General features: G+C 40.5%; 1 protein-coding gene and 1 long non-coding RNA gene across 2 annotated transcripts; one reads left to right on the top strand and one right to left on the bottom strand.

The window, feature by feature from the left end:
- Positions 1-3,014: 3,014 nt before the first annotated feature.
- On the bottom strand, positions 3,015-7,854 carry LOC120111633. The gene is made up of 2 exons (XR_005513048.1): positions 7,733-7,854; positions 3,015-7,514 (listed from the first exon to the last, which is right to left on the bottom strand). It is a non-coding gene; the product is annotated as an uncharacterized LOC120111633 (long non-coding RNA).
- Positions 7,855-16,049: 8,195 nt separating this feature from the next.
- LOC103702049 (1-aminocyclopropane-1-carboxylate oxidase 1-like) lies at positions 16,050-17,524 on the top strand. The gene is made up of 3 exons (XM_008784335.4): positions 16,050-16,220; positions 16,311-16,525; positions 16,700-17,524. Exons 1-3 carry the CDS (start codon positions 16,119-16,121, stop codon positions 17,262-17,264), a joined length of 882 nt encoding a protein of 293 aa, XP_008782557.1. The 5' UTR covers positions 16,050-16,118; the 3' UTR covers positions 17,265-17,524.
- Positions 17,525-19,277: the final 1,753 nt, after the last annotated feature.

Here is a 19,277-nt window from a genome sequence, read left to right as displayed (position 1 = left end):
ATGGGTCAGATTGCACAAAGTACCAGATACCGGTATTCTAATCATCGGCGGCTTGGTGTCAAAATCAGTTTCTCGGATTATAGGTCGACAGGGCCAACGAATAATCCCCATTAATAGGCCAGATCATAGTCATGCTAAAAATACATACATAAAAAATAAATTTTATAATTTACCCTATTATATTTTTTAAATTTTATAACATAACACTTAACATATTTAAAAAGATTTACTGTTGTAACAATAACAAGCCCGACCCATTTGACTAAGTATAAAACAAATATCACAATCATATTTAATAAACTAATTATCATTTTACTAAAATTCGAAAAACACACTTTTAAGTATTAGATTATTTACCTCTTCTTGCTTCAAAATTCTACTTCAAGTAAGCATGTCAAGTTTAGCTGTTTTAAAATCATTAAAATATAATTAATTTCACTATCATCTTAAAAATCAAACAAAGTCAAAAATTAAAATACTATTGGGAATACGGCCTCATGACCTAAGTTAGTTAGTCAAGTGGCAGTGCCCGACTGCTCGGGTCGGTCCTAGCAAGGTGAACTCAACAAATCATGTTCAAACATGATTTAAGTGACTCAATAAAGATCAATAGTGGCCAAATTTCAAAAAGATTCGGCTAGAGCCGAGGTAATTGGCCAGTCTATCGCACAGATACTGGGGCGATTCAAAGCCTCCACACCATGTCAACTTAGATTTGCGCAATAAGAAAAACAAGGCTTGCACTAAGATCTCTGAGCCTGCCTAGAGAGAGAAAGAGGCAGAAGAGAGAGAATCTCAATCCGGGTTCCATCAAAGGTCTGAGTTTGGTTGTCAATTAATCGAGTCAACTTAAGTCAACTTGAATCAATCAACATGTCTGGCCCACGAGTCAAGAGAGAAAAAAGAGAATTTGAGAAAATAATCTATAAGTAAATAAATAAATAAAATAAACAAAAATAAAGAAGAGTGAAAATGGTCCGGCGATGGGTGTCGGAGATCCGACAACCATTCACAGAGGAGCCACACCAGCGACTATGGTAGCGACCAACGAAGGTGGCAAGACCGAGTAGTAAATCTCGATTTGGCCCAAAAACAAAAAAAATAGCTCAACATAAGAAAGATTAGAGAAGGGAAGAGAAGCTCACCATGCACGACAAAGATGGTGGATCTCGATTGAAAATAGCTAGGTCTGGTGGGATCCATGACAGCAATGCTTGAAACAGGAAAAAATAGAGAAAAAAGGACAGTCGGGGGCACTAGAGAGAGGAGGAAGGGAATTTGGCAACAACGCATTGCGGAGATAGTGTTGTGGCCACCAATGAAAAAGGAGGACGAGGGAGGAAAGCATTTGGTGAATTGAATGGAGAGGACCCGAAGTTCTTATAAAGGATTTTTTTTGGGAAAGATGATAAAGTTTGAATTGAGCAACTGTTTGCCGGCTGCAGCAGCAGCCCCCAATAGTCACCGATTGTTCACACCAGCCCAACAAATCCCCACCAGCCACGATTAGGGGCAGCCTCAGCCCAATGACCTAGAGACCAGGCAGAGAAGGAATGCATTCCCCCCTGTTTCAATCCCAATATTTTTTTGAAGTTTTCTGATCGAAGTCGGCCTTCAATCAAAAATAGGCCCAATTGGGTCAATTCTCATATATATATATATATATATATATATATATATATATATATATAGCTTGTTTGGCTCCTAAAGAGTCGCGGACGCTGAGCCAAAAATCCTTAAGCCATGATTGTACTCTTCAAATAAATTCTTGGGACAGTATCAAATTCAGAGAGTGCAAAACAGTGTCCACGGTTGCTGCAGAGAGCTGGAGGGGTGGAACGGTATGGCATAAATGGAAAATAAACAAGGATTGCCCAGATCGTCCTTTGCCTCGGTGATCCGCTTGCCGATGCCAAAGCCCTCGAGAATTGGTAGAGCGGAGGACGATGTCAGCGTTTCAGCCCCCTTCGGGAAAGATTCCCATAGCATGAAGTAGAGGTGAATGACAGGCATTACCGAGGTCGCGCGAGCGCATGTTTGTGTTGCGATTCGGTGGGCGCCGAGCCCAGCAAAATACCAGGGAGGGCATGGCCCTCCCACCCCTTGCTCTACCGCTAGCGAAGGGATAAAAAGGACGGATGAAAAAGAAAAACAATGAGGTAACATACTGACTGACAGACAATGGTGCCAACGCTGCATTTGGAAGCAAAACAAGAGGGAGTAGATGACCCAGTTATCCCACCCTTTTTCAGCCAAACATATTGGAATACTTGAGTTAAAACACTTCTTCTAGGATGGTCGAATAAACATCTTTTTGAAATTTTTTCCCTTCCAAACCTTTTATCCCACTTAACCCAGGAGTAAATCACTCCAAGTAAGATGTAATAATTTTTCCGAACAAAGTGGAGTTTACTCTCTGTTAATTTATTCCACATCCCAATACAACCTTATAAGCTAAATATGCATTATCAATCCATGAGAGAGTATGATAATTGGCATCCATCAAATAATCAAAAAGCTGTACTTATAAAGGATAGCTTCACCCATACTTAATCCGTGTATGATTTTATTACTTTTTGAACAATATCTAGCTATATAGATATCATTCTCATACTTTTGAAGTAGACCTAATCCTGAAATCAGTTTACACGGTAAAGAAGATTCCATTAGAGGAAAATAAGAGGGAAGATACTTAAGTCTTTACCTATGTTTTGAGATGTTAAGCACGATAACTCCATTGTAAAACACCATTTCTATTAGTATGACACTCATGGAAAGATTGCCTTGGAAGATAGACCCAGCAATTTAATATTAAGGCAGAATCAAATCCCAGTAAGCCTTTCCCTGCATAAGGTTCCTATTTACACTTGGATTAAATTCTTTTCAAGCAACAGGTTTCATCATCTAGAGGCATCTTAATCTTTCTTGTGTGCTCTATCAACAGGGCTTCATAATATTAATTATGATATGAAAAAAAAAGAAAGTGGTGAACATTGATATAAAGCAGAGGCATATATAGTTTCTACCTTCACTTATAGCATCAACTTCTCAAAAATTATAACATGTACCATCTTTGATCACCTGAAAACATAAACACGTAAAATAATCAAAAATGCGGTTTAGGGTTTCGGTTTCAGGGCTAGTAACATACACAGCTTAGAAAAGAGATCATGAAGGCTGAACATCTCGAGTCCTTCTGGTCTTTCTCAGCATCAGAAAATAAATCTCTCTTTTTCTGTTGTCTTACCGAATTACTCAAGACTTCAAGCCCATAAACAACTAGAGAATTTTATCCAAAATAAGACACAATGATGGTATAGTAACAGTTAATATGAGACAGTTCCAACTGGTAAGCAAGCAAATAACAGCTTGTGACTATTTTCTCTTAAAGATTACCCGAAAGGAAATGACTAACCTGACAATCCACATCCTTTAATTCTTTGCAGTTTCAAACAATGAGATTTTCTAACTAAGACCTATTATGTGGATCACAATAAGCATTCTCTTTCTATATATCTTTCCACGTATGTGTGTGTGATTCAAAATTAAATATAATTTTATCTCAGGTAAGAATGGTAACCAAATTTGTCAGTAATAATGGGATTAAAAAGTAAAGAGAAAAGGATAAAAGAAGGGGAAAAAAATTCAAGCACAGTAACATTTTAGGTGGTCCAAATTCAAAGATCACAACCTGTAAAGGGACAACCAACCTTGAATTGGATCTAGATCTGGATAGAAGAAGGACCAAACCTAAATTTTACGCACCGCTAGAGCTAACATAAGCTTCCAAAATCTGAATCAAATGAATCATCTAAAAACCATGGACAAGTTAATCGATTGCATAAATTAAAGATAAACAATTTATATCACAGCAACTGGAATAGAAGATTAGATAGTGATATATTCTAGTATTATGATCTATATCACTATTCTACCATCACTAAAATTTTTAACAGGCACTTTTCCCCCATCTATAGTGTTCAACACTTCAAACATGCCAACTTCTTGCTGAAATGAAGTCTAGAAACATTTACTAATGTCCATTCCACTGATCCAGGGCAAAAATACATAATGCATTTCCATATTGTTGAAAATAATAAAAGGATAACAATGTAAAAAATTCAGGCATTCCTTTTACAATTTAGTATGGAAGAATGATTCTGAGTACCATACCTTTTTAATTTCCTTCCATACAATAATTTCCCAATCTGACAAAGTCATGAGGATCTTGCCAGAACCTGGTGGCTCATAAAGCAAAAATCCCCTTCAAGCAGGGTAACATCTTAGGAGGTCCCAATACAATAATTGGAGCTTGTAAAGGAGCCACCGATCCTTCTAGGTAATGGATCTAGATCTGGATTTTAAGTTTGTTTTTGGATCCAATAATGATCAGACCTAAATCTGACCCATTGCTAGCATAACAAGCTCTTTGAAACAAATGATTCGTCCAAAAATCATGGACAAGTTGAATGATAGCATAAATTAAAGACAAACAATTTAACATAATAACAATTGACATGGATGATTATATAGGGATATATATATATAGAGGTATTACAATGTCTATATCACTATTCTACAGCCCCAAAAATTCTTAATAGGCAAATATCCCTAATGTATAGTGTTAAAAAATTTGAACACGCCAACTTCCGCAGATCCAGGGAGAAAAAACATAATGCAGTTCCTAATTGCTGAAAATTATAAAACAATGAGTGTCAACTGAAAATTATAAAACAATGACAGGGTCAAAACAAGTCACATATTCTTTCTACAATATAGTATGTAAGCATAATCTAGAGCACCATACCTTAAATTACCTTCCATTCAGCAATGTCCAATCTGATTAGACATGAGGGTCTTGTCAATACCCCGAGAACATACCCCATTTATTCTCCTCAACAATTTTTGGCCAATTACAGATATCTATATTTGGTGATACACCTGTCCTGGTGATGCCCATTTCTGGGAAACATATTAGACATGAATATTGGACATTGAGAAAGACAGATTTGCCCCGCCAATCAGTCTCTCATATTTTAGCCAGACTTGGAAATTCATCAATTGCTCAATCTGAAAAATACTTTTTTAGAAGAAGACCTTCCATAATCTATTACTAATTGTCAGACAAAAGTTAATAACTGCATCTTACCAAGTCGATGTGCCATGAAGAAGCATGGCAAATAGAGAACACCCAACAATCAACAACATAATTATGTTCAGATATTGATTAGTAAATGACTGAAAGAACAAAGATCAATATGTTCAAAATTTCAAAGAGAATGTTGTAACTAGTTGTCGAAACCAAGCAGAATATAAGCTAGAATTCTAAGAACAAAACATGGTTAAAGCAACTATAAGCTAGCACAGGTAACAGCATTAGTAGCATAGCAGTACTTGAAACAAAGATCCGAGGAACCTTGGTCAAAGATCACTTTTGAAGTTGTTGAGCAAGAACAACTGCATCTAACTACAAAGCAAATAGGTTTTAATCCCTTCAATTATCATTTCGAGATCACAAGCAAAGTCAGCCATACCTTATAATTAAAGCAGCAAGTAATGAAAAACCAAAAATTAACATAATGGAAAACTTCTTTTGTATGCAATTTCACGAAAAAATATTAGGGGCTGCAAATAATGATCTAAACGCACTTCTTCCTTATATTAGCCATTCTCCTACAAGATTCCAATTTCCAGCCCAATATAACCAATGCAAGCTCAAATGTATCAGGAAAACAAATCTATATACAAAGTAAATAAGAAGTAATCAGACTAATAAATGCAGATCAAGCACTACAAATATTAAATAAACAATTAATCAGCACATCAAACCTGCTGATAGCTATTGTGTTGTCAGTGGAAACTTTTGTAATCTGATGCTTGATAGCATACAAATAAATATGACCATTAGCAATGTTATCGCAAGCAGCTTGACTCTATTAACAATTACATATTGAAGAAGACAGATAATTGGGAATTATATAAAAAAAAAGCTAACAGATCAATAGAAACTTGAGAGAAAATCCAATCAAAAAATGAACAGAATCACACCTGTTCTTGAGAAAGAAGCGTGATGTGAAGCAACGTAAGACAAATATTATCTTCACTGCACAAGCAGAAAACTAATTATAGATTTCAATCCACTCTCAATTTCCACTAACCATAACCAAGAAGCCTCGTCCAGATGCTCCATCCAAGCATTCAAACTTTTTGTGTGTGAAATAAGTCCTCCAATATTGAAATCACTAAACACATCTTAAACATAACAAAATCATTTTTTCCAAAAAAGAATTAGAAGTGCATGAAGCAGAGAACAGAAAGCCAGAAAGAGAGAAAGAAACTGCAGGTAATAATTCTACTCAGGCATTCCAACACTGAAATCATCACAAACATCAGTAAATATCATAATAATATTTCACAGAAAATAAGAATTTTATCAAGCACTTTAAGGAAAGAAAGAAAGAAAGAACATGCAATATAACAATTCCATGCAACCTTCCAGCATTGTGATTAGTAGAACAACAAAAGATTTAATCTATGTCAAAGATATATCTATATATATATATAGAGAGAGAGAGAGAGGTTTCCTCAAGGATGTGAAAGAGTAAGAACTACGAGATCAACAACCAATCCGGACCACCAGCACAGCAGTAGCCGAACTTGGTAATATTGAGCTCCAGTCCAAGACAAAATCGCCAGCAAAGTATCAAATCAAGCTGTAAAAAATGCATCAAAATTCCCGAAGAGATTGTTATGTGGGACATCTCAAGAATCATTTAGATCAGTACTATATACTGCATGAAGACCACCAGCAAACAAAGCTTATACAGATAGATCCATCATAGAACAAGACAATTGATCAATATGTTACAAGAAAGAAAAAAAAGGAAGAATTTCTATAACCAAAATAACAGTAGTACTGAAATTTACTCTAGTTGCAAGCCTCACCTTTTCAAGACATGAAAGCATAAAGAGTAACAGGCACTGAAAAGATGTCATATTATCAAAATCTATTGACTTCAGACTTTTTATTTGAAAAAGGATCAGAACGGATTACATTTTCACCTGAAATTATCCTTCCATTAATTTCACCGTCTCTGGGTCCTGCAATTGTAGGGTTAACAGAGCTCCCTACTCGGCTAAAGATTTTCCTCCATATTAGTCTAGATACCAGCACTCGTCGTATATCCACAAGCAGAGTATAAATCACGATGAAGTAAAAAAAAATGTATTTGATTGATAAAAAATGTATTTGATTGATTCACTATGCCCCTTACATCATGACGACCTCCCATCCAGTCAAGATCAAGATCGCAAATCGAGAAATAAAAGAAGTAAACCAAGAAATGATAACCCTCCCGCAATCGATCAAACCCCTTGCTAAAACAATATAAGCTGCAATGGAATTGAAATGAAAATACTGAAAATAAAAGTAACAAAGAAACAAGAACCTCCTATGGTTCAAGGTACCGTGATTGAGACCAGCACATCAAGATCCTATCCTCCTTCACCGTCTACTGTTGAAAGGAACCATCAAGAAATAGACGAATTAAACCCGCATTCGGTCAAAAAGCCTAGAACGAACAAGAATCGGATACTTTCCACCAATATTACAAGATGTGAGACAAGAAGCCCTCTGGCATTTGATCGAAACGGATAAAAGAGAGAAGAAAGGAGAAAGATGACTCCTCGAAGAATGAAGAAAGAGAATAAAGGGAGGAGAAAGACGGAGTACCGAAACCCATTCGAAACCCTAGCCCGCTCTCTTCCACCGCTCGGCGGTGCGGCGACGACTCCGTTCCCTCGTCTCTCACTTCCGCTCTGCCGTCTGGCTCCTCCACCGATACGACCCCTGAACTCCGAGGTGATGGCTCGGGCCCCACTTCTTGATCTCATTTATAGAAGGCTGATGGCGGTGGTTGCTTAAGGATTACATGTCATGACAGCTGGCATACCGAGATACGATGCCTTATAAGCAGGTGTAGGGTTTGGTGGTGGACCGGACCGTCCGTGTTGCCCAATTCCACAATCACATCCGTCCGTTTCTGTCATCGGGGCGTCGCTGTATCTTAGCGTGAACGTGGAGGATTTCAAATCCCTTGCCGTATAAAATTAAGGGAAAATTATAGGACCACCTCAACTTAGGATCTATCCAGAAGGCACCCCTTTCATTTTTAAAAAAATTCATATGATTCTTTCAAATTTACAAACTATTCCAAATTGACCTTACTATTCATCTTTATTAATAAAATATTATTATATGATTATCACATAGCAGTATAAAATTGTATTATGACCAAAATATTTTTAGTATCAGTTGTTTAAAGGATGAAATTCAGGCACAAATCTAAAGCACTCTGAATATATTCATTCACCTGCCTACACAAATCTCAAAGTATTTTTAGTATATGCTCCACAGTTAAGAATCACACACTATATAGATCTCAAAGCAATCCGAATACCTTTGCTCATTCGCCTGAATAGATCCTAAAGTATCCTTAATATATGACCCATAATTAAGGATATCCACCATGCCGATCTCATCGAAACATTCTGAGCCCCTTCATTTATCTACTTGCATAGATCTAAAAGCACTCTTAATTTATGACCTATGTGAAGAATCACCCACCATACAAATCTCTAAGTACTCCGAACCTCTTTATTCATCTACTTTCACATATCTTAAAGCACTCATAGTATATGACTCATAGTTAAGAATCACCACCGTACAAATCTCAAAGCACATCGACCCCTTCATTCGACTGCCTGCACAAATCTCAAAGCACCATATGGCCTATAGTTAAAGATCACCCATCGCACAGATCTCAAAACACTCCAAACCTCTTCATTCACCTACCTATATAGATATTAGAGCACCCTTAGCAAATGGCTCGTATTTAAGAATCATCCATCATGCAGATCTCAAAGCACTCCAAATTGATTTATTTATCTGCCTGCTTAGATCTCAAAGCACCTTAATATATGACCCATGGCTCATGATCACCCACCATGCAAATCTCAAGTAATACCGAACCCCTTCATTCACTTACTTCCACAGATATCAAAGCACCCCTAGTTAAGGATTACCCATCATATAGATCTCAAAGCACTCTAAACTCCATTCATCCACCTGCACAGATCTCAAAAGCACCATTAGTATTGGCACATAGTTGGGATCACCCATTGCATGGATCTTGAAGCACTCCAAACTCCTTTATGCACTCCGCATTTTGTGGGGCTCTTATGGCGGTGAACATGGAAGGCATTTGCTTGCCTGGTGTCGTTTGCCAGCCAACTCAGGTGGGGAGATGGGTGTTCAGTCTCTGCATGGAAAGAGAGAGGCACTGATCGCCAGACAAGACGTGAGGCTTTTCTTTGAGCCACGAAGCCTATGGAGTCAGGTGATGACAACCCAATACAACCTAGGAACCGCTGATGGGGTATTCCAGAGGGGTCAAAAGTGCTTCTTCATTTAGGAAGATATTAGCAGGCATGTTCTTACTGTCTTGGCCAACATTAGGTGGCTAATCAGAGACTAGTACAGTGTGGATTTATGGAGGAATATGGGCACCCTCCCGATGAGACTAGCCCACCATGGTCAACGTTGAGGTCGTGAGTGGTTTGTGGGTTTGCGACCTCCTTTGTCCGAACAGAACTAGGTGAGACTCTAGCCGGACTAGTCATCTATTTGGAGAGCACCTTCTAGAGAGAGTGCATTCTCTAACAGTTTCTGGAAGCGATATCTGAGATGTGAGAGTCTAGAGTATTTCCTGCGATTCAAGGGTCACTGTCATGGATATGTATGACCTGTTCCAGAGTGAGCAGAGTCAAAGGCTGGATTGTCCCTGGATCTGAAGGTTTGGTCTTTATTTGAGGATTATATTATTCTTGTGGAAGGTGAATTGGAGACGCCTACCGACAATGGCTGTCCTGAGTAGGTGAGGACTAAGCATTCCACCGATCTACCCTAGGTGTGAAGCAAAGGAGTTTGTGGACTATATGTGTTCTAGTGTGATCGAGCTATAAGGATGTGAAGGCTGTCTGACATCCTGCCTAAGGTACTTCACTAGTTCAATTTCTTTACCCAGGCTCTTAGGAGGTGGGTCGATATGCCTCAGACTCGATATTTGGCCATCAGGGCGATTACGTTGTTTACCACATTTGGCTGGCTACAAATGCTTAGTTGTTTGGGGAGAGCAATTTGACACCTAGGCCTGTCATGGCGAGGGCCCGAGTGTAGGCAGCGGAGATTATCCATGCTGGTCCATCAGGTGGGCCCTTGATAGCTCGGGGCACCTGGGACTCTTTTTCTGCTTATGCAGTGTCTCAGACGGTGTACTTCACTTAGAAACTCTTACCCTCAAGTTTCCTCATGGTCAACTTTAATGGATGTATTTTGGATGGTGGTAGGAGGGCCGGTGCGGGCTTCGTGATCGGAGGCTCGGACTCTAGAATTGTGGCGGGCGAAGGGAGCAAGATCTTTGATATCTCAGTCCCTCGGACGAAGCTGGGATCTGCTTGGGCCAGCCTCTGTTATGCCTAGCGTGTGCTATGGGCCAGTGCCATCCTGCTTGAAGGTGACTCGGCCACTGTAATCGATTGGATCAGAAAGTGCCCTGGCGTTACCGAGGATCATCACCCCTGCTTCGGAATATCTGGGAAATGACTAGTGGTGACACTGTCTTCAAGGCAAAACATGTCTTTAGGGAGGCTAACGGAGTTGCAGACTGGATGGCCTTCTTTGTTGCAAAACACTTTGGAGGAGTTCTTTGGACAAGCAAAGAGGAGGTGTCTTGGGCGCTTCGTGACTTGTTGTATTTTGATTTTTTTTGGGCTAGCAGACTAGTTTAGAACAATTTGAAAATATGAAGGATCTGTTTGGCAGAGGCCCTAAGTTGAGGGGACGTTTCTATAATTTTCCTAGACTTAATTTGCGGCAATGATGCAAGGATCGGGGCATGGGCTGGGTACACCAAAGCTGGGCCGTGCTGGGTCGATTGTTTCTAATTCCTCCTTCCGCCTCTCATCATTCACCTGCTTTCTCCTCAAAGGCATGACATTCGAGAACGCATCGCATATACAAGTTTGAGTACTTAGGCACATACGGCTAACATGCATCAATTTCCCTTTTCTTCCTCGAGATAAAGTAACGGATTTGTGATCTTTACTCAATTTATTGAGATAATAAACTTGAAGTAGCATAGATGGAACTTGAAGCCATGACATCGATACTAACTCCACTGAGCACCCAAAGTTATTTATCGAAATATCAAGTTAAACCAATTCTTGTTGTGTCATTGTTATATAAAAGGTACAATCAAATTTGAATCAACGTCAAGACAAGGCAATGGCAAGGGCACTAATGATGCAATGATGGTGAAAAATAGAGTGATGGTGTGGCAGAGGCTATCGTGGACAATATGGTGGAGGTGGTAAGATGGTGATAGCAATTATTGTGGCAGAGATGGTAATAAGGGTGAAGATGAGGGAGTTAGCCGTAGTGATAAGGATGATGATGAGGTGCCGCTGATGACGATGTTGTTGGAGACAAGACAGCTTCGGCGATGATGACTATTTTGGCGGTGAAAATGGTATTAGTAGTGACGATACATGACGTGAGTTTTTTATTTTTAAAAATTACAAAATTAAATTTTTTATTTAGTTTTAAAAAATAATAAAAATAATTTTAAATTATTCACTAAGAAAATGATATCAAACATGTTTTTTTTTTTTTTTTTGATATCTATGATATTATTTTTTTTAAAAAATAAAATGATACCAAACGGACTTAAACTTATAGATGAAAATAGCTGCTGCATTGTAGTCTCAAGTTGAGAGGCAACAAATTGTGCTTCTCATTATGCAAAACAACAAAGGGAGAGAGTGACAAAATCAAGAATTTATCAATCATAGTTGCTCTATCATGGGCTCTAGCTAATAAAGGATTTAATTTTAGTTTGGTCATTGGAACTCCCATCGGAACGTAAATAATTAGAAAGAGAGTGGTACAACTTCATAGGTCCCATTCTACTCTAGAATATCATAGGTCCCATTTAATTTTATTTTTCTTGTCCCCTTATTTGTTCATCATTTGTGTTGATGTGTTATCTTATGCTCTGCGGGTTGCATGTTGGAAGTGGAAGTTGGACGCCTATATGTCAACCCTCGGTGCCCGACCGATCTTCTGTCTTTTATTTGTAGGTGACTGCCTCCTCCTGGCCAAGGCGAAGATGAAGGATGCACTGGCCCTCAGAGGTATCCTCGAGGACTACTACGAGGCATCAAGACAGAAAGTGAACCTTCACAAGTCTACCATTTGCTTCAATCCGAAGACTGAGTTGTGGGTGAAGTAGGAGATCAGGAGGCTCCTTGGTATGATGGAGTAGGAGGGATCGTGGAGCTATTTGGGCGTCTCCATTATGGAGAGGAGATTGTGGGTGTCGGAGTGCCTCGGCATGGTGCAACGTATCTGGGAGCAGTTGGAGGGCGGCTTTGTTATCCATGATGGGTAGACTGACAATGGTCAGGTCAATCATGAGCTCCATGCTAGTTTACCTCATGTCCAACACTATCATTCCGAAAATTATGCTGACAAGGATTGAGCGGCTCCTCCGGAACCTCCTCTAGGGATCACATGGGGGTGGTCACGGTGTGCATCTGCCGACTTGGGAGACGGTCTGCCAGCCGACCCGCGAAGGAGGGCTGGGTGTCCAGTCTTTTCAGCTGAGGAGAGAGAGTTGTTTGCTCGGCATGTGGCAATACTAGCTCTTGAGTCGTAATGCTTCTGAAGTCAGATGATGACTGCCCGCTACGGAAGGTGGAGCAGCTCAGAGGGGTCAGAGGTGCTCTTTTCTCTGGCGGAAGATCTGCATATATGTGCCCACTACTTTGGCCAATACTAGGTGGCTAATCGACGATGGGTGCGGTGTCGATGTAGTGGATCCTTGGGTAGACTCTCTTCCGGTGAGGCTCTAGCCGACTATGGTTAACGTTGAGGCTGTAAGCGAATATCGGATTTGCGACTTTCTCTGCCCTGAGAGGGCAGGGTGGGATACCGGCCGAATCGACTATCTGTTTGGGGATCCCCTCGCAGAGAGAGTCTAGTTGCTGCCTGTTTCGGAGAGTGCTTGTCTGGATGTGAGGGTTTGGAGTACGTCTAATAGCCTCAGAGTTAGAGTGGGAGACATCTGTTGCATCCTTCGGAGTGGACAACATCCGAGGCTAAATTGTGCCTAGATAGGGAGGTTTGGTCTCTACTCGTGGGCGGCCCTATTCCTCTAGAAGGTGGTTTGGAGCAAATTGTCAGCGAGATAAGTGCTGTGCAGGCAGAGACTGGGCATCCAACCTCAATGCCTTGGTGCTAGTTGGATGAGACCGTGGACCACGCTCTGTTTCAGTACGAACGAGCTAGGAAGGTCTGGGGGCTCGTCGATATCCCGTCGGATACTCGGTGCTATTCGAGCCCTTTCTTGCAGGTACTTAGACGGTGGACCACTGCCCCTCAGACTCAACAAGTGGCCATTGTGGCTACTTACACTGCTTACCATATCTCCTGGACCAACCTATATATTTGGAGAGAGCAACCCTACACTTAGATTTGTCGTAGAGCAAGCCCAGATACAAGCGGCGAAGATCATCCATGTAGGTCCATTGGATGAGCTTTTGATAGTTCGGGGCACCTGAGGCTATACTTCTGCTTTTGTAGCACCTCGGATGATATCTTTCACTTGGGAGCTCCCACCCTCCGAGTTTTTCCAAGGTCAATTTCGATGGATGCGTGCTTGACGGTGATAGGAGGGGTGGTACTGGCTTCATGATCAAAGACCCGGACTCTAGGGAGGTTGCTGCTAGCGAGTGTCAGATCTCGACATCTTTATTCTAGAAGTGGAGCTGAGGGCGGCATGGACAGGTCTAGGGTTATGCACGACGTGTTCTATGGGCCAAAGCAGTACGAAGGCATAGGTGGGTGCAACCTTTGCTCTGAGAAATTCGGGCCGGGGGGGGGGGGGGGGGGGAGGCGGGATGAAGCAAGTAGCCATTCCCAGTTCACGAGACTTGGGCATCTCAAAAAGGCATAGATTCGCATCAACCTTTCGCTTGTTGCAAATAAGTAATTGATTGTGCTGGAAAGTCACATGGAGTAGGTGAAATTAAATATAATCTAGGAGTGTATCAGGTGCTGGCGTGCTGCTGTAACTATTGCGAGGCAAAGTTCCCTATGGGCTACCATATGTGACTTTTAGCATTTATAATATTTACTTATTTATTTATTTTAATTAAAAAAAAAGGTTGGGGAGGACAGCCTCCATTAACCAACCAAAATTATTAACCACCCAATAATTTCTTTAATAATTTCGAAGGGTCCAAGCGAGCGAGCGCGTGTGCGCATATATTATATATATATATATATATATATATATATATATATATATATATATATATATATATATATATATATATATATATATATTATGGGGAAAAATGTTTAATGTAAAAATTTACATAACCTGAAGGTTGGCTACTGTGATTTATGCTCAAAGTGTAATGAAAGCATGGGTGAGGCGATGTCATCCAACAAAGATACTTCCAGGACATCAATGAGAAAATTAGTAAGAGATAAGAACATATGAAAGGCATATATTTGTTCAATTTAGCATATAATAAGTAACTTGATCTGTACATATTATATCACTCACATGTCACAAAGTCATGGAGATACGTGAGGATACATTAAAGGTATTTCTAATTGTGTTACCCATGTTCTGTATTATTAGGATGCCGATCACGGCATTCCATGTTCTAGTACTCGCTGGGCTGAGTTTGGATCTTGGAGCAAGATCTTTTAAGTTTCAGCTCTTGCTTTTTCGGACCAAATTAGCCCACTTCTATCTGCAACGGAGCTTAAACCGTCACTATCTACGGAAAGGCAGGCTCGGTAGGTGACTGGACAGATGACAAGCCGCAGATTAGCAATAAACCACGGAAGTTTAAGGACTTTTGTTGGCTCGCTTACAGTGGGCGTTGGCACCGCGCGTCTAGTATTGACCACCAGCCATGAGCCCTGAAAGGAGGTAATTGCCATTGAGTTTCTTGTCCGAATGACGGAATTGACATCGAACTGCTTGCAGAAGAGAGGGAAAAAGGAGCAACTTATGTTAATGTCAATTAGTGCTGATGATGGAACAAGGGAACTGAGATTTGAATCTTGCCAAAAGCAGGGATAGCGAATCTAGAGGAAATGTAAGCAAGATCTATGATCATTTCAGTTGCCGACAAGCGGCACCGAGCAATACTGAAAGCGGCAAGAAGCTCTAAACGTACACATTAAAAAAGAAAACAATAACTTGAAGTTGAATCCATCTATTATATCTGATTGCCTTCAGCCGATAGGTCTCAGCAGGTAAGAACTAGCATTAATATATAAGTTTTTGAGCGGTACTCTCAACTTCAGAATCTAAGGGGAACTTTAAGATTTGTACGGCTTAACGAAATCCAATGACAAAAGCACAATCCCAAGTGAAAATAAATGGATAAGCACGCGACATGGGCCATTGCATCTGAGCGTCAGAGTTTCCTGTGGGTGCAGTCAGGAACGGATTTTTATGCCGCCCACTGGAAAAGAAGAAGGAAGTTTTGGTCTTTCCCTGGTTTGCAAAATGGACTCCGAGCATTAGAGAGGTAAATTATTGAGTAGTACAAGTCAAGGAGCAAACAATGGGAGGAAAAGAGTAGTACATGGATTAGGTTTCCCAAATTTCCGTTCAATGGCAGCCACGGATCCATTTTCTTTGAGCATAGACAAAGAACAGTGCACATGGGAAGAGTAAGCAAAGGCGAACGCTTGGATTGATTTCAAAGAAACTGGCGAATAAGTTTTTTTTTTTAAAAAAAATTCCAGGTCACATGTCCATGGTGAAAAGTACCTGGACATCATTACAATGCCATATTTACCCCAATCAAAGCAAGGTGCATGTCCCCTCAACTCTGCTTCTTCATTCCTACTCCCAGTTATTCTTACGATATTGGCTCCTATAAATAAGGCTTTGGGGTGTGCCTGCTAAGTGCGCAAGCGTGGCTACTGAGTTAGAATATCTCTAGAGCGACCAAGCAGCGTTGGAGGAATGGAGATCCCAGTAATCAACCTAGGAGAGATGGAGGGAGAAGGGAAAAGCAAAACAATGTCACTTCTCCACGAGGCATGCGAGAAGTGGGGGTTCTTCTGGGTAAGTGAGAGGGAAGTGGAACTTTCTGTTTTCTTTTTTACGTTTTTATAGTCATTCTGTGATAATTTTGCATCGATGACTGGATGGCAGCTCGATAACCATGGGATTGATGAAGAATTGATGGATAAGGTCAAGGGACTGGTGAACCAGCACTACGAGGAGAGCATGAAGGAAAGCTTCTACAGTTCAGAGCTTGCGAAAGAGTTGGGGCCTAATATCAAAGCATCTGATGTTGACTGGGAGTGCGGCTTCTTTTATCGCCATCAACCAGACTCGAACATCAACGACATTCCTGAACTACTTCGGTGAGTCTCTGGTAGTACCCAGAGCTCTATTTCTCCCATAAGATAACAGAAGACACATTCTACAACCTAACATATAGTTGCATCTCAGAAATAAGCCAGGATTTAAAAAGCCGGCTTATTCTTATTGATCATCATATTAGAACTTTCGTTTTAACGATCCACTTGTTCGTGCAGTGAAGCAATGCAGGAATATGTTGCACAATTGATCAAGCTGGCTGAAAGGCTTGCAGAACTTCTGAGCGAGAACCTTGGGCTGGAGAAGGACTACTTGAAGAAGGCATTCTCGGAGCCGTTTGTTGGGACAAAGGTGGCAAAGTACCCAAAATGCTCTCAGCCAGAGATGGTAATGGGGCTCCGAAGCCACACCGATGCTGGTGGAATCATCCTATTGCTCCAGGATGACAAGGTCCCTGGTCTTGAGTTTTTAAAAGATGGGGAGTGGGTGGCGATACCTCCAACAGAAGGTTACAGAATCTTTGTGAACCTAGGTGATCAAGTGGAGGTGGTGAGCAATGGTATTTACAAGAGTGTTCGTCACCACGTCCTTGCTGACAAAAATGGAAGCCGGTTATCGATTGCTACATTCTATAATCCCGGAGGTCATGCTGTCATTTCTCCCGCTTCGAGACTTGTTTATCCGAGCTGCTACCGTTTCGAAGACTACCTCAATTACTATTCCACCACTAAATTTTCAGACAAGATCGCTAGGTTCCGAAATATAAAGGAGATGCTTGTGTGATTACAGTAACAGGACTAGACTTGCAGTTGCTACTGAATGAGAAAATCTTCCTCCTAAAGTTTGTGGTGGCATCGCGCACTTGTAATTCGATCATGAAGTTGTATTTTCTAAATACTTGAGTGATATTGATAGTGTATGGATTCTGTTTTTGTTACAATAGTTGTTTTGAGTTAAGAATCCACGGAGAGCATCTTACAATCTGTTGTTCTCTCGTTACTTTAGTCGAGTGGTTAATATAAATACCATGTTTTTTTTGTCTTTTTTTTTTTAAAAAAAAATTAATAAATCATTCTAGCAAATATATGAAATCAATTGCTCAAAGGTTAGTGGTGCATGTGAGGGTGAATACCAAGGATAAAATAGTAGTTATGCGGTCACCATTAGTGCTGTAGTGTCGCGAGCCCACCCTGCCAAACTTTTCAGCTGCCCTAATCTTTAGATTTGACTACTTAACTACTTCGTAGAAATTTAGGTTGATTTGATCTAGATTTCTTTAGAATGTTTGCAACTTACGACCAATGGTCGATCCTAATATTTCATCAGCAAAAAGGTGATTGAGAGTGGGAAACAGAGATTACTCGTAGGTTGCTAGTCCAAGGACCCACTCGGTTGTGCTTTTGACTGGAACAATATGTGAATCCAAGTCTTTCAAAAGTATAACTCATACAAACGAATCAGCTCAAGATGAACCCAAATCCTACTTCTATTAAACTTCCCTACCCAACATATTAACTGTATTTGATCCAAATCTCATCAGATTCTTCATGACAGCAGGAGATCTCAATTTTTCTGCCCGTCGACATGATCATGACTGAGGTAACAATATTTTATTTGGCCAGAGCTACCAACATGCCGGCTTGGCCAACTCCAAATGCCGTAGCCACCCAGGCAGATCTTGCTGGTGTATGCCAAGTGGTGGCATAACTTATTCAGCAGCAGCAGCACAGATCACCTTCTGACTTGTATCGTCCTCAAATACATATTATGAGAAGTTTCGAAGGCTGAATCCTCCAACGTTCGATGGACGGGCTGATTTCTTAGCTGTTGAGACCTGGATTCAGAAGATAGAGGAGATGTTTGATGCCTTACAATTTTCCGAGGAGGTCAAGGTCAAATTGGCGGTCCCTATGCTCAGAGGGAATGCTAAGTTCTGGTGGATAGCGATGAAGGCTGCCGTTCAAGATCATTGTGAACAACTGACGTGGAAGGAATTCAAGGACAAATTCTATAATCAGTACTTTCCCTAGTCAGTGAGATTGGTAAAGCAAAATGAATTTTTGGCCCTGAGATAAACAGAGAATATGACAGTGTTGGAATATGCTAGCAAGTTCAATGAATTGGGCAGGTTTTATCCTCAGTTTATGGAGGAAGAGATAAGTAAAGCTAATAGGTTTGAATAGGGTCTGAGATATGGGATCAGGTCCAGATTGGCCGTTCTGATTTTCACAAGTTCCAAGATGTATTGGAAAGAGCTCTAAAATTGGAAGCCGAATTGAAGAGATCAAAAAAAGAAAAAGGTGACCAGAAGAGACCCAAGATGACAGAAAGTCTGAGTGACAGGCCACGGAACCCTGAAGGTAATATAAATAAGAAAAAGAGATTTGAGGCATGTACCTATTGTGACAAGACTCATGGGGGGGCCTTGTTTTAAGAAGATGGGAGTCTGCTTCATTGTGGTTAACATGGACATTTGGCACGGGACTGTCCAAACAAAAAGAAGAAGGATTCGGAACCTACTGAATCGGAAGCTCAGCTTTTGTATTGATTTAGTAGAATGCTGGTACAAGTGACCAATTAGTGACAAGTATCATTCTAGATAATTCCATGAAGGCCATGTGTCAATTGATTGTAAATCTTCCGACCCCTTTGTATCTTCTGGGTTCTAACTCTCTATAATGCACACCATAAGAATTGAACCAGTCCTTATGTGATGTCGTCTCCCTTAAGAAAGCTATTCTTATAGATGTTATGTTTAAGAATTTTATCACTTCGACGAGAAAGTTGGAGTTCATA

The sequence above is a fragment of the Phoenix dactylifera genome, chromosome 8 (genome assembly GCF_009389715.1).
Source record: "Phoenix dactylifera cultivar Barhee BC4 chromosome 8, palm_55x_up_171113_PBpolish2nd_filt_p, whole genome shotgun sequence".
Lineage (NCBI taxonomy): Eukaryota > Viridiplantae > Streptophyta > Magnoliopsida > Arecales > Arecaceae > Phoenix > Phoenix dactylifera.
Note: the sequence above shows the minus strand (reverse complement) of the source record. Positions and strands in the feature narration are given on the sequence as shown.

Bases quoted from the DNA above. Each gene is read 5' to 3' on its own strand.
- LOC103702049 (XM_008784335.4), top strand. From the start codon at position 16,119: ATGGAGATCCCAGTAATCAACCTAGGAGAGATGGAGGGAGAAGGGAAA. The intron at 16,221-16,310 runs GTAAGTGAGAGG...ACTGGATGGCAG, and splicing joins AGAAGTGGGGGTTCTTCTGG to CTCGATAACCATGGGATTGA. The intron at 16,526-16,699 runs GTGAGTCTCTGG...TTGTTCGTGCAG, and splicing joins GACATTCCTGAACTACTTCG to TGAAGCAATGCAGGAATATG.